Source organism: Camelina sativa, chromosome 20 (assembly GCF_000633955.1).
Source record: "Camelina sativa cultivar DH55 chromosome 20, Cs, whole genome shotgun sequence".
NCBI classification, from domain to species: domain Eukaryota; kingdom Viridiplantae; phylum Streptophyta; class Magnoliopsida; order Brassicales; family Brassicaceae; genus Camelina; species Camelina sativa.
In genome coordinates, this window is record NC_025704.1 from 1,494,603 (window position 1) to 1,509,751 (window position 15,149).

General features: G+C 35.7%; 4 protein-coding genes and 1 pseudogene across 5 annotated transcripts in view; 3 read left to right on the forward strand and 2 right to left on the reverse strand.

The window, feature by feature from the left end:
* LOC104768591 overlaps window positions 1-960 on the reverse strand; it is a 16,090-nt gene extending 15,130 nt beyond the window's left edge. Inside the window, exons 1-2 of the mRNA XM_010492594.2 lie at window positions 470-960; window positions 12-357 (exon numbers count right to left, since the gene is read on the reverse strand). Of these exons, the coding sequence (XP_010490896.1) occupies window positions 12-357; window positions 470-745 (622 nt within the window). The 5' untranslated portion in view covers window positions 746-960. The remainder of the gene's footprint in view (window positions 1-11; window positions 358-469) is intronic.
* LOC109131135 lies at window positions 2,669-2,948 on the reverse strand (annotated as a pseudogene).
* LOC104768592 (triacylglycerol lipase SDP1) lies at window positions 3,665-10,393 on the forward strand. 2 transcript variants are annotated; one of them, XM_010492596.2, is made up of 5 exons: window positions 3,665-3,966; window positions 4,348-5,819; window positions 5,904-6,047; window positions 6,131-7,013; window positions 10,203-10,393. In XM_010492596.2, the coding sequence occupies exons 2-5, from the start codon at window positions 4,401-4,403 to the stop codon at window positions 10,247-10,249; spliced, it is 2,493 nt and encodes an 830-aa protein (XP_010490898.2). In that variant the 5' UTR covers window positions 3,665-3,966; window positions 4,348-4,400; the 3' UTR covers window positions 10,250-10,393. The 2 variants fall into 2 exon arrangements, with proteins under 2 accessions (XP_010490898.2, XP_019097840.1); XM_019242295.1 differs by having other exon boundaries at window positions 6,131-7,004; window positions 10,194-10,393.
* Window positions 11,411-12,134, forward strand: LOC104768595 (defensin-like protein 301). Its single transcript, XM_010492599.1, has 2 exons — window positions 11,411-11,503; window positions 11,754-12,134. Exons 1-2 carry the CDS (start codon window positions 11,455-11,457, stop codon window positions 11,996-11,998), a joined length of 294 nt encoding a protein of 97 aa, XP_010490901.1. The 5' UTR covers window positions 11,411-11,454; the 3' UTR covers window positions 11,999-12,134.
* Window positions 12,223-15,125, forward strand: LOC104768594. The gene has a single exon (XM_010492598.2). The coding sequence runs from the start codon at window positions 12,376-12,378 to the stop codon at window positions 14,686-14,688; it is 2,313 nt and encodes a 770-aa protein (XP_010490900.1). The 5' UTR covers window positions 12,223-12,375; the 3' UTR covers window positions 14,689-15,125.

Below are 15,149 nucleotides of genomic sequence, written 5' to 3' on the forward strand. Positions count from 1 at the left end.
AGAAGAAGAACCTTTCATAGCTGAAGAACACGTAGCTTTAAGCAGCCCATTGTATCTTAAGCTTGCTATTCTCTTCAACCTAGCCACTCCAAGATTCTTCTGATTATTACTTTCTATATTCTTAGAAGCAGAAGAACTCGTTGGTCTCAAGTAATGAGGCTTTAACAATCCAAAACCTTCACTAGATATTGAATCGAGATTCTTCTGTGTAGAATTTGAAGTTAAACGCTTTAAAGATCTCATCTTCTTCAGTCTCTGTCCTCCTCCATGTAACTTCCTCGTTGACTGTCTCCTAAGAATTTTCATACTTGAAACACTCTTCAATTTCGCTCGTCTCTTCACCGATCTTGACCTTTCCTGAAATCAAAACTCAAAAGTATTAGTCTTTATCCCAGATCTCTGATTCTAACACATCTAAACAGCTCTTGATTCCGATCAAAAGCAGAGAGAGATGTGGGGGGAGACTTGCCTGGTCAATCTCTTCGTTATCATCAGATGATTTAGAGTAAGTTCTGGAATCATAAGACATCTCAGAAGAAGAAGAAGAAGATGAATCTTCGGACTCTGCAGTGTAGCCGGAGAAGATGGCCGGAATCTGATCAACAGTGAAGTCAGAACCGGAGAATCCGAAACTGGGCAGTCTAGAAATCTTGATGGGTTTCTTCCACATCTTCCTGTCTCTCCTTTGATGAACTCTTCTGCTGTTTTTACTTGAGCTCTCCGAGAACATCATCGGATTTGACATTTTCTATGTAATCAAATCTAAAAGTTACGAGCTTTTTGATTGACACCGCAAATCTCTCTATTTTTTTTTTGTCAAAGACAGATGACCAAAAAAACTTCACATAATTGCCATTTTTATGTTTCTCTCTGTTTCGTCCTCCAAAGATTCGAACTTTTTTTAAAAAGTCGTTTACTTTGTTTGATTCGTGTTTGAACACTCTTTGAAGCTGAGAGAAATTGCCGATGTTGAATTTTATATTTTATATTTTTGTGCTTGCTGAAGTTGAATTTTTATAACCGTGTTGCTGGATAATTTTATTTATTTATTTATTTCTTTTTGTTTACTTTTCTACAAATTATAAAAAGTGATGATGACGTTAATTTTATTTTTAACAAATATCATTTGACTTGGTTTATTTTTATAAAATTTACACACAGTTTAGAAATATAATAATGAAAACTTATATATTCAATTCCATCTTTATCAGTTTTGTATCTTTAAAACAATTTTTCTTCTTTAATTTTTGTAAGAAATTTAACTTTTAATAAATAGGGTGTTTTTGTAACATTTCTAGGAATTTATGTCAATAACTTAACACTAATCATCTGCGTTTTTATAGACATCAGTTATGGTTGATATAAAAAAAATAATCTGAAAACCAAAAAAAAAACGTTCATTAACTAAGGGAATTGAAATCACATTAATGATATAAATGAGGCACAAAAAAATCTGCCCCTATTAATTCCATTCCATGCTTAATTGATAGACATCTATATTTATTTGACGTTGATAGACTTTTAAATTCAACAGGGGAATGTGGGTGTTAGTTAGTAATTCAATTGTGAAAGCAAAAAAAGTCAGGGGATATTTCCAATTAAGAGACCAAAAGAACAACACAACACACATAGTTAAAGAACTTAAGATGATGGATACTACTTACTTAAGCAGTAGTAGTAAACAGTGAGAGATGTGTGTTACGTACGGAGTCGTGTTTTCACTTTTAAATAAGGAATGGTTCCAAAGTTTACTTAGGTTGTCAAGTAAAGTAATTAGAGAGGCAGAGAGCGAATCATATGATTGATTTCATGATGATGATCTACTACTACCAGTTTACAGAAAAAAGCAGCTGGTCGTATGTATTATAATTAAATAAGAACGCGTAAAGGTAGGTCGTGTTTGATGACTCCTCTACCACGTGACTTTCGGAATCACTCTGTTACACACCACGTCGTCACTATTCTTATTTCTGTTTACAAAAATAAAATAAAAAATCAATTGTATCCCCATAATTTATACAAGTTTGGTGTCTATCTATGATTCTATGTAAAGTACGTCAATGCCTACAATGTACCATCTAAAATGACACGATTGCCATAAATTTATTTAACTTATGGTCAAAAGAAGAGAATTTAAACAAATCCGTGAAATAAAGATTTAAAGATGACTAAATTAGTTAAAATACTACGAAACTGTTTTTGAATATTTACATCGTACCCAAAAGAAGAGATAACATCAAATCCGCAAAACAAAGATATAAAGATTTGTTATATACGAAACTGTTTTTGAATATCATAGCATATTATATGTAAGTACTTCTTAGTTATTACATGTTCACACACATTGTTTCTGACATTTGAGAAGAAAACAACATCGTGTGTATTGTTCTGTTCAATGACAAAGACACTGACAAAATTATAGATCATCCCTTTATAAACACATTACTGAACAACGATATTTGTGGTATAAAAAAAAGAACTCATCATCAACTCAAAGCATGACAAAAGAAAATCCCAATCATCGATCAAAACTCTTATAGATGCTTAAAAAACGAAGACAAACTTACACAACATAAGCATATCAAAGGATTCTTCTGTAACTATNAAAAAAAAAAAAAAAAAAAAAAAGTCCCGAACTGATCGTTAAAAACAATTAAACAATTTCAAATTAGGCCTTCACTCTATATCTACGTGGTGGTATAAAATCATGAGGAATAGGTGCTAGACTACCTCCTCGAACTGATGGAGTCGGGCTCCAAGAACCATAATCCTCGAGAAATACTTCTTCCCAAATTGTATCATCTCTCTTTGCTAGCTAGATCTTGCTTCACCGGAGGAGAATCAACTGATAAACTTTCTCTGGCCACGGAAGCGACCACCATCACGACCAGTGCAGCAACAACAAGAAGAAGCCTAACGTGGTTGATCATATTTATACGAAGCGCCATGATTCGTGATTGACTCAGCTAGGACTTTCCACCTTCTCTATAATTATACATTCATAATGTGCTGTAATTCAAGTAAAATAAGTACATATTCGTGTGTACATCATGGTAATTGTTGAGTAGTGATAGTAGTGGTTTCGTATAATACTTTTAACATTTTATTAACACCTAATATAGTTGAATAATTTTTATAATAAAAATTGTAAAATAAAAGAATGTGGTTGGATCATCCAAGTTTCGTTTATGACTTCTCTTTTACATCAAATGTTAGTTTTCCAAGTTTTGAGAACTTTCCAAGATTTTCGGCACAAATTTTCAAGTGCAATCATTTCAAGTGTTAATCTTCCAAAAAAAAATTACGTACCTCTTTGATAATTTTCATAGTAATAAACATTTTAGATTATTGATATTTTTAGCTACTAAAGAACTCTTAACGTTTTAAATCCCAAACAGACTGAAATCACCGTTTTGCTGCCAATATTTGTTCTAAAACTCAGCGTTTCGAGGAGAAAAAAAAAAAACAACTCAGCGTTTTAAAGATTTAAAACAGTCTATGATTAACCTTGAAAGTTGAAACTACAAGTCGTTTTAGCGTGTTGAGAAAACAACACCATGACGTTTTTTCACTCCACGTGGGAATTGCGTAAAAATCTTATCCAACGACCTTTTTGAGTTTTTCTTTTTCAAACTTTTTTTTTTTATTGAAGAAAACAAAAAGAAAAAAAAGGAAGCCGTCATGATCGGGACGGCCATTGCTTCTTCTCTCGGCCGAGTCTTGAGTCCGACTCTGCGTCCGTGTCACCATTATTATCAGATCGAACCCTCTCTTATCTCGTCGCGATTCCCTATGCAAAATAAAAATCCTCCCTTTCTTTTTTTAAAAATCCCACATTTATTCACATCTCTCTCTCTCTCTGATCTCTTCTCTCTTCCCAAGTAAACCTCTCTGCTTCACGTCTCCTTTTTTGCTTCTCGATTTTGCTCTGTGACCTATTATTATTAGACCCAAGTCCTGAATCAGGTAAATTTTGTTTCTTTCTTTCTAATTTGATCTTGTTTCCAATTACGAGGGTTTATGATTTTAATCTCTGGGTTTTATCTGTCCGATTCAAATTTGCTGATCTTGTCAAAGTCTCCTTTTTTAACATCAATTGAAACTCGTATTCAATAAAAAGGATCATACTTTATCGTCAAAAAAAAAAAAGGATCATACTTTAAAAAAAAAAACCAGTTTGCTTTGCTTAATTTTGCGAATTGCTTCATAGATAAGGCCTAATTTGGCGAAACAAAATTAAGCTGACACGGTTTCAGATTTCCTAAAATAGATCATTACTCTGTTTTCTCTCTGCAGAGGTTTTTTTTATAAATACTTGTTTTTGTTTGTTGGTTACCCTTTTTGCAGTTTAAAACACACACACACACGAAATCGTCTTCCGGGAAGAATCAATCAATCAAATGGATATAAGTAATGAAGCAAGTGTTGATCCTTTTTCGATTGGACCAACATCGATCATGGGTCGAACCATTGCTTTCAGAGTCTTGTTCTGTAGATCAATGGCACAGCTTAGGCGTGATCTTTTTCGGTTCTTGCTGCATTGGTTCCTTAGGTTTAAGCTGACCGTATCACCGTTTGTGTCGTGGTTTCATCCTCGGAACCCGCAAGGGATCTTAGCGGTTGTTACGATTATTGCTTTCGTGTTGAAACGTTACACCAATGTGAAGATAAAAGCGGAAATGGCTTACAGGAGGAAGTTTTGGAGGAATATGATGAGGACGGCTTTGACTTATGAGGAATGGGCTCATGCTGCTAAGATGTTGGAGAAGGAGACGCCGAAGCTGAATGAATCTGATCTTTATGATGAAGAGTTGGTTAAGAACAAGCTTCAGGAGCTTCGTCATCGTCGCCAAGAAGGTTCGCTTAGAGACATCATGTTTTGTATGAGAGCTGATCTCGTGAGGAATCTTGGTAATATGTGTAACTCGGAGCTTCATAAAGGTAGACTTCAGGTTCCTAGACATATCAAAGAGTATATCGATGAGGTCTCTACTCAGTTGAGAATGGTCTGTAACTCTGACTCAGAGGAGCTTTCTTTGGAAGAGAAGCTTTCCTTTATGCACGAAACACGGCATGCCTTTGGTAGAACGGCTTTGCTTTTGAGTGGTGGGGCTTCTCTTGGTGCGTTTCATGTTGGTGTGGTTAGGACTTTGGTTGAGCATAAGCTTTTACCTCGGATCATTGCTGGTTCTAGTGTCGGATCTATTATTTGTGCTGTTGTGGCCTCAAGGTCTTGGCCGGAGCTACAAAGTTTCTTTGAGAATTCTTTGCATTCTTTACAGTTCTTTGATCAGCTTGGAGGCGTTTTCTCAATTGTGAAACGAGTAATGACACAAGGCGCTCTACACGATATCAGACAGTTACAGTGTATGCTTAGAAACCTCACAAGCAATCTCACATTCCAAGAAGCTTATGACATGACAGGAAGGATACTTGGGATAACCGTTTGTTCCCCAAGAAAGCATGAACCTCCTCGGTGTCTTAACTATTTGACTTCGCCTCATGTGGTTATATGGAGCGCAGTGACTGCTTCTTGTGCTTTCCCCGGTCTCTTTGAAGCTCAAGAGCTAATGGCTAAAGATCGAAGTGGAGAGATTGTGCCATATCATCCACCTTTCAATTTGGGTCCAGAAGTAGGCACTAAATCATCTGGACGTCGATGGAGAGATGGTAGTTTGGAGGTTGATTTACCAATGATGCAGCTGAAGGAACTGTTCAATGTGAATCATTTTATTGTGAGTCAAGCCAATCCTCACATTGCTCCCTTACTCCGTCTGAAAGATTTAGTTCGAGCTTATGGTGGTAGATTTGCAGCTAAGGTATGTAATTCGCATAGTTGTTTTGGTTGGTCTCTGTTTCATTTCTTTGTTGTAACGAAACTCTACTTTTTTCCTTCTTTTTAGCTCGCGCATCTAGTGGAGATGGAGGTCAAACATAGATGCAACCAGGTATTAGAGCTTGGTTTTCCACTTGGTGGACTTGCAAAGCTATTTGCTCAGGAGTGGGAAGGTGATGTAACAGTTGTAATGCCTGCTACTCTTGCTCAGGTTCTGATCCAAAACTCAAAATCTTGAATCTTCTTTTATTGGAACTTGTTGGAGATTCTTATTGGGTTGTGGATTTTGTGTAGTACTCGAAGATTATACAAAACCCGACTCATCTCGATCTTCAGAAAGCGGCTAACCAAGGAAGAAGATGCACTTGGGAGAAGCTTTCAGCCATAAAATCAAACTGCGGGATCGAGCTTGCTCTTGATGATTCTGTCGCTATACTTAACCATATGCGTAGGCTCAAGAAAAGCGCCGAGAGAGCCGCCAGTGCCACGTCATCGTCTCATCATGGATTAGCTTCAACCACCAGATTCAATGCTTCTAGAAGAATCCCATCTTGGAACGTCATTGCTAGAGAGAACTCAACGGGTTCGCTCGATGATCTAGCCGCTGACAACAACAATCTCCATGCTTCTTCGGGCAGGAATCTAAGCGACAGTGAAACAGAGAGTGTGGAACTGAGTTCTTCTTGGACAAGAACTGGTGGACCTTTGATGAGAACAGCTTCTGCTAATAAGTTCATTGACTTCGTTCAGTCTCTTGATATCGACATTGCATTGGCGAGAGGGTTCAGTAGCAGTCCCAATTCTCCAGCAGTTCCTCCTGGTGGTCCGTTTAGTCCAAGCGCGAGATCCATGTCTGCTCATTCCGATAGCGAACCAAACAGCAACAGCAACAACAACACTACTTCAAGAATAACAGTTACTGAAGGTGATCTTCTACAGCCTGAGAGAACAAGTAACGGGTTTGTGTTAAATGTTGTTAAAAGAGAGAACTTGGGAATGTCATCTATAGGGGGGAATCAAAATACAGAGTTACCGGAGAGTGTACAGCTTGAGATACCGGAGAAAGAGATGGATAATAGCTCTGTATCCGAACATGAAGTAGACGATGACGATGAACATGAACAAGAAGATAATAACGGTGCAACGGTCTCGAGTCCGGTTACTGAATCTTCAGAAGATTCCGGTTTACAAGAACCGTTGTCTGGTAGTGTTATAGATGGTTAGAGTGATTGATTGATTCGATTCAAGTGAAATAGATTCTCAATTGAGTTTGGAGAGTTTCCAAAAAAGGGTTTGATGCGCCTCTTGTGTATTGTGTTGCATTGATTATTGTTTGAAATTTTATCATATTCATTTGTGAAATTGGAATATATTTGTAAATTTCATTAGGGAAAAACAAAAATTCACTCAATTCATTACATATTTTTTTGTGAAACTATGATAAAGCCTTAAAATGAGAAAAGGAGAACAAATGTATAACATTTGTATTTTAGATCAAACAACAACACCTTTTACTAAAAAAAAAAAAATACAGTAATAGACTAAACATAGTACCTAATCTAGTATTGAGAAAGTAATTTGGATATAAATTGTTACCCATTTTGTAATATTACTTTCCTATAACAAAGTTACCCATTTATTAAGGAGTCTTTGAGTTTGACCAATATTCATGTACACAGTTAATGCAAATCCAATAACATTTAACATTTTAATGTACAAAGGAGACCCAAAACCACTATATAATACTGTAGTATGTATAAGCAAGCCTACTATCACCCAAACACAAAAACAATTGAAGACATAAAATGGAAAAAGTAAGAAGCATTTTCGTTGTATGTATGTCTTTGAGTAATACTGTAGTATGTATGTCTTTGAGTAAGTCTTCCAAAATTATCCATTTCTTTGCACTTAATCGATTGAAAACACACGTTTTGTTTTTGTTTATGCTTGAATGAAGACTTTGAGTATTTTAAGCATTGCTTGTGGTTCATATATATATAAGACATATGATTTAGTTCGGGCTTGGTTTGGTTTTTAATTGTGGTTCTGGTATACATATTTATTGTATACAGGTCTGATAATGAAGAGTGAAGGTCAGTTCCGATGTAAGATTGCTAAGGATTGTGATCCTTCTGAGTGCAGACTATCGTCGCATGTAATATGTAATAAAAACCACAAATGTACATGTGTTGCTGGTGCTCCTATTGGTGGTGAATGTAATAGAATCAAAGACTGTTACCTTTCTGGTTGTCCACCAAACTCTCATGTTGAATGCGTATGGCATGTCTGCAGATGTGTCCCCAAATTGATTTAATTGTCTCTAATTAGTCATTTTCATATAATGTCTTTTTATATAGGAAGAAAAAATTAATAATGTAATTCACCCAATGTGAGATGTAATAATATCTGTGGACTTCAGTAATAACAATAAACTAGAGTTTATTAACCATTTTTACATTTTGAGGGGTCATTGTTTGCTTTTACAGTTTCTTTTTAATTACCATTATTACCTAACATCAATAAATTATTTGTTCGCGTAATTTCAAATCTCACACTGAGAACCGGCCCACGAAATCCATCAAAGCTCAAACATTAGTAATTTGGCCCACGAAACCCATCAAAGCCCAAAAGTTAGTAATTTGTTTGATCATCTCCCTCTGTCTGCTCTGCTCCTCCACCATCGCCGCCGGTGAACAATTCAATCTGACACTTCGCTGAACTTTTTAGCGGTTACTGAATCTTCAGAAGATTTCGGTTTACAAGAACCGTTGTCTGGTAGTATTATAGATGGTTAGAGTGATTGATTGATTCGATTCAAGTGAAATAGATTCTCAATTGAGTTTGGAGAGTTTCCAAAAAGAGGTTTGATGCGCCTCTTGTGTGTGTTGCATTGATTACTGTTTGAAATTTTATCATATTCATTTGTGAAATTGGAATATATTTGTAAATTTCATTAGGGAAAAACAAAAATTCACTCAATTCATTACATAGCTTGAATTAGTGTTCTTCCGTAATCCTTACTGATAATGTCTATAATATAATTTGTGTTGAAATATATGTATAATTTTTTGTGAAACTATCATAAAACCTTAAAATGAGAAAAGGAGAACAAATGTATAACAATTGTATTTTAGATCAAACAACAACACATTTTACTAAAAAAAAAAAAAAATACAGTAATAGACTAAACATAGTACCTAATCTAGTATTGAGAAAGTAATTTGGATATAAATTGTTACCCATTTTGTAATATTACTTTCCTATAACAAAGTTACCCATTTATTAAGGAGTCTTTGAGTTTGACCAATATTCATGTACACAGTTAATGCAAATCTAATAAGATTTAACATTTTAATGTACAAAGGAGACCCAAAACCATATAATACTGTAATATGTATAAGCAAGCCTACTATCACCCAAACACAAAAACAATTGAAGACATAAAATGGGAAAAGTAAGAAGCATTTTCGTTGTTCTTCTCCTAATTTCTTCATGTAAGTCTTCCAAAATTATCCATTTCTTTGCACTTAATCGATTGAAAACACACGTTTTGTTTTTGTTTATGCTTGAATGAAGACTTTGAGTATTTTAAGCATTGCTTGTGGTTCATATATATATAAGACATATGATTTAGTTCGGGCTTGGTTTGGTTTTTAATTGTGGTTCTGGTATACATATTTATTGTATACAGGTCTGATAATGAAGAGTGAAGGTCAGTTCCGATGTAAGATTGCTAAGGATTGTGATCCTTCTGAGTGCAGACTATCGTCGCATGTAATATGTAATAAAAACCACAAATGTACATGTGTTGCTGGTGCTCCTATTGGTGGTGAATGTAATAGAATCAAAGACTATTACCTTTCTGGTTGTCCACCAAACTCTCATGTTGAATGCGTATGGCATGTCTGCAGTTGTGTCCCCAAATTGATTTAATTGTCTCTAATTAGTCATTTTCATATAATGTCTTTTTATATAGGAAGAAAAATTTAATAATGTAATTCACCCAATGTGAGATGTAATAATATGTGTGGACTTCAGTAATAACAATAAACTAGAGTTTGTTAACCATTTTTACATTTTGAGGGGTCATTGTTTGCTTTTACAGTTTCTTTTTAATTACCATTATTACCTAACATCAATAAATTATTTGTTTGCGTAATTTCAAATCTCACACTGAGAACCGGCCCACGAAATCCATCAAAGCCCAAACATTAGTAATTTGGCCCACGAAACCCATCAAAGCCCAAAAGTTAGTAATTTGTTTGATCATCTCCCTCTGTCTGCTCTGCTCCTCCACCGTCGCCGCGGTGAACAATTCAATCTGACACTCCGCTGAACTTTTTACCGGTTACTGAATCTTCAGAAGATTCCGGTTTACAAGAACCGGTGTCTGGTAGTGTTATAGATGGTTAGAGTGATTGATTGATTCGATTCAAGTGAAATAGATTCTCAATTGAGTTTGGAGAGTTTCCAAAAGGGGGTTTGATGCGCCTCTTGTGTATTGTATGCATTGATTATTGTTTGAAATTTATCATATTCATTTGTGAAATTGGAATATATTTGTAAATTTCATTAGCAAAAAAAAATTCACTTAATTCATTACAAGCTTGAATTAGTGTTCTTCCGTAATCTTTATTGACTGTGCTAGAGCACGGGTTGAAATATTTTTATTTATATTATAATTTTAGAATAAAATATAATTTATATGAATGTTTTTAAAAGTTTTTTTGGATAAAATATTATGCAATAAAATCATATGCTAAATATGATGACTCGAAAAAAATATATATTTTGTAAGTTTTATATTGTTAATTTTGTAATTTTATATATGAGAAATGATTAAGTTTGTTGTTAGTTTTTATTTTAATTTTTGAATATGTTTGGTGAAAATGTTTTAATAGGACAATGCTTAGGTAAAATTTTATTCTTAACTGCACAATAAGATCTCAGAAATCATGATTAAATGTTATAAATTGCCAAGATTTTATTCCTTTTTATGCCTAATTGTATATATTTTGTAACAATACATAGAATACTAAAGATTTTATTTTGGAAATTGTATAAATCATTAGAATATTCTAAGAAGATTATTTGGGATATAACTTTTTTTGTAACCAACTTATATTTAATATATAAACTATTTTGTAACCAACTTATAGAAATTATAAAGTCTACAAAGAAACTTGTGTACTTCCATTTTATTATATAGGATAATGTCTATAATATAATTTGTGTTGAAATAAATGTATAACTTTTTTGTATTTTAGACAAGTGTATAACATTTGTATTTTAGATCAAACGACAACACATTTTACTAAAAGAAACTTATTATTACAATAATAGACTAAACATAGTATGTAATCTTGAGAAAGTAACATATTTTGGATATAACTAATTGTTACCCATTTTGTAATTTTATATTTCTATAATAAAGTTACCCATTTATTAAGGATTTTTTGAGTTTGACCAATATTCATGTTCACAATTAATGTAAATCCAATTACATTTAATTTACAAAGGAGAGCCAAAACCGCTATATAATACTACTAGTATGTATATAAGCAAGCCTACGATCACCCAAACACAAAAATAATTGAAGACATATCAGAAAGTATAAAATGGAAAAAGTAAGAAGCATTTTCGTTGTTCTTCTCCTAATTTCTTCATGTAAGTCTTCCAAATTTTTTTGCAATTACTCGGATTGGAAACATTTTGTTTTGGTTTTTGTTTTAAATATAAATATTGAATGAAGACTTTTGAGTCTTTTAAGTATTGTTTTCTTCATATATAACAATAACCAGAGATAATTCATGAAATTATTGTGATTCATATATATTTATATATATAAGACATGATTTAGTTTGGGCTTGGTTTGGTTTTGAATTGTGGTTCTGGTATACATATTTATTGTATACAGGTTTGATAATGAGGAGTGAAGGTCAGTTTCGATGTAAGAGTGCTAGGGATTGTGATCCTCGTGCTTGGAAACTAGCGACACATATAATATGTGATAAAAACCACAAATGTACATGTGCTGATGGTGCTCCTATTGGTCATGAATGTAATAGCATCAAAGACTGTTACCTTTCTGCAGGTTGTCCACCAAACTCTCATGTTGTCTGCGAAAGGCACATATGCACATGTGTCCCCAAATTGATTTAATTGTCTCTTATTAGTAATTTTGATATAATGTCTTCTTATATAGGAAGCAAATTTTAATACTCTATATAATTCACCTATGTGAGATGTAATAATATCTGTGGACTTCCAATAATAATAATTAACTAGAGTTTGTTAACCATTTTTACATTTTGAGGGTCATTGTTTGCTTAACATAGTTTGCGTAATTTAAAATCTCACATTGAGAACCGGCCCACGAAATCCATCAAAACCCAAACGTTAGTAATTTGGCCCACGAAACTCATCAAAGCCCAAAAGTAAGCAATTTGTTTGATCATCTCCCTCTCTGCTCTGCTCCTCCACCGTCGCCGCCGGTGAACAATTCAATCTGACACTTCCCTGAACTTTTTAGCCATTCCATGGTTTCGCAACTGAGAGGTCACTCTCTCTACAACCGTGGAATCTCCTTCCTCATCTCTTCTTCCTCCTTGAGGAATCTTAGTACGGCTTCTTCGCTTCTTTTGAACGCCGACCAAACCATTACAGAGCCGTTGGCGAAATCAGAGCTCGAAGCCCTAGTTCTCAAGCAATACTCCAATGGTAAATTCTACAGTCTCGTTAAAAACGCTGTCGCTTTGCCTTCTGTTCTTCTCGCCGCCTCTCAGAACCTCTCTCTTGCCGCAAACTCTCACGGCTCCTCCGACGACTTTTCCGATCGCGTCTCCCGGAGATTCTCGATCGAAGAGATGGGACGCGAGTTACGCGAAGGCAAGTTTGATATTCGTTCTTCCTGCGTCGAATTCATTGAAAAGGGGCAATGTGATGAATCACTTGTTCTCCCTAATCTAAAACTCAAAGTGTTGATTGAAGCTATTAGAATGGTACTTGAGATTGTGTACGATGATAGATTCGCTACGTTTTCGTATGGTGGACGTGTTGGTATGGGTAGGCATACAGCTATACGTTACCTGAAGAACTCAGTGGAGAATCCAAGGTGGTGGTTTCGTGTTTCCTTTGATCGAGATGTGTTCCAAGAACGTAATGTGGTTATACTCTGTGGACTTGTTGCAGAGAAGATCAACGATGTTTTGTTGATTGAGATGATAAAGAAGCTGTTTGAGTTTGGGATTCTGAAGATTGAACTTGGTGGATGTAATAGTGGAAAAGGTTTCCCACAAGAATGTGGATTGTGTTCGATCTTGATCAACGTTTACTTTGATGGACTTGACAAAGAAGTTCAAGATATGAGGTTAAAGATGAAAGTGAGCAATCCTCGTGTTGGTACGGGCGAGGAGGAAGCTGTAGGTAATGTGTTGTTGTTCTATAAGCCAGTAAATATGTATGCAGTTAGGTATTTAGATGAGATACTTGTGTTAACATCAGGATCGAAGATGTTGACAATGGATTTGAAGAAGCGGATTTTAGATATTTTAGAACAGAGACTAGAGCTGAGAGTAGATAGGCTGAACACATCGATTCATAGTGCAGTGTCAGAGAAGATTAACTTTTTAGGGATGTATCTTCAGGCTGTTCCACCTTCGGTTTTGCGCCCGCCTAAGTCTGAGAAGGCGGTTAGAGCAATGAAGAAATATCAGAGGCAGAAGGACGTTAGGAAGTTGGAGTTGAGAAATGCTAGGGAGAGGAATCGGAAGACGCTGGGGCTGAAAGTATTTAGACATGTTTTGAAGAAACTCAAGCAGAGCAATGGGTTTAGATTTGAGGGTGAGATAGAGAATGAGGTTAGGGATGTATTCCAGAGATGGGGAGAGGAAGTCATGCAGGAATTTATGGGGTCCGTTGAAGAGCGCTGGAAATGGCATTGGCTGCTCGCTAGAGGAGATTTTCTCTCTTTGAGACATATACGAGAGAAATTACCACAAGACCTGATTGATGCTTATGATGAATTTCAGGAGCAGGTGGACAGACATTTGGCACCGACACAAGCTAAAAAGGCACTAGAGGATGAGGAGAGGAGAGTTGCAGAAGAAGAGGAACAGAGGTATGCTGAAAGGACAGTTGAGGATTTGACTAAGTTGTGCATGAAGGTGTCAGCTCCGGAGGAACTTGTTAGAAAGGCTGTTAAGTTAGTTGGTTTCACAAACAGCATGGGACGGCCACGGCCTATCATTCACCTTACGAGTCTTGAGGATTCTGATATCATCAAATGGTATGCGGGTATAGGGCGTAAATGGCTTGATTTTTTCTGCTGTTGCCACAATTATAAGATGGTCAAAATCATTGTAAGTTATCATATGAGGTTTTCCTGTATTTTGACGCTAGCAGAGAAGCACGGATCCACTAAGCGTGAAGCTATTAGACACTACACGAAAGATCTCAGAGTATCAGCAGATCTTGACGGGAGTGAAGAGGCGTATTTTCCACGGGAAAGAGAGGTTAAGATGATGGGAGACAAGAACCTTTCAGACCCGAAACCAGTGGATGGCCCACTGTCTTTGCTTTTGATCAGGCTCGCATCTGATGAGCCCTTGCATTCTTGTGCTGCAAATTTCTGTGAACGATCAGATACAATCGTCTACCGTGTACATCTACTGCAAAACCGCTTGCGTATCAACCCACTAGACGAAGAGAAATGGGTTCGTGGCATGGGAACAATTCACTCAGCTTTGAATCGGAAATGTCTCCCTTTGTGTTCCACTCACATCAGTGATTTATACTTGGGTAAAATAACTCTTCAGGATGTTGATGGTAGTTCATTCATCGATGTCAGGTGATAAGTGTTAAAATGGTCATTCCTGAGATGATGCGAAAACGCATGCCATAAGTGTGTCGCAAACACATCTGTCTCGATATCATCTCTCTCAGTTGATGACCAAATCGATGAGAAATGCAAAATTTGATGATCATCAGCATCCACCTGAAATGTTGCTTACACATATGGAACATGTTTGTTCCTTCATGATCGTCAGTACGAGACTCGGCATTGTGATCTCATTTGATCTACCAGAAGTGGCTATGGATGATAATATGTGGTTGACTGGATGAATTTTTGACTAAAAAATAGAGATGCTCTTAGCTAGGATTAAGGGGTGTAAAGTCGGAATATGTGTGAGATCTTCATATTTTTCTATCTTTCTTCGAAGCTGAGCTTTTGTAAAGTTGCAAAGTTGATAAGGTTGAATTGAAATATCATTACTCATTAGTTTGTTTCTTTCTATATTCAACAAGATGATAA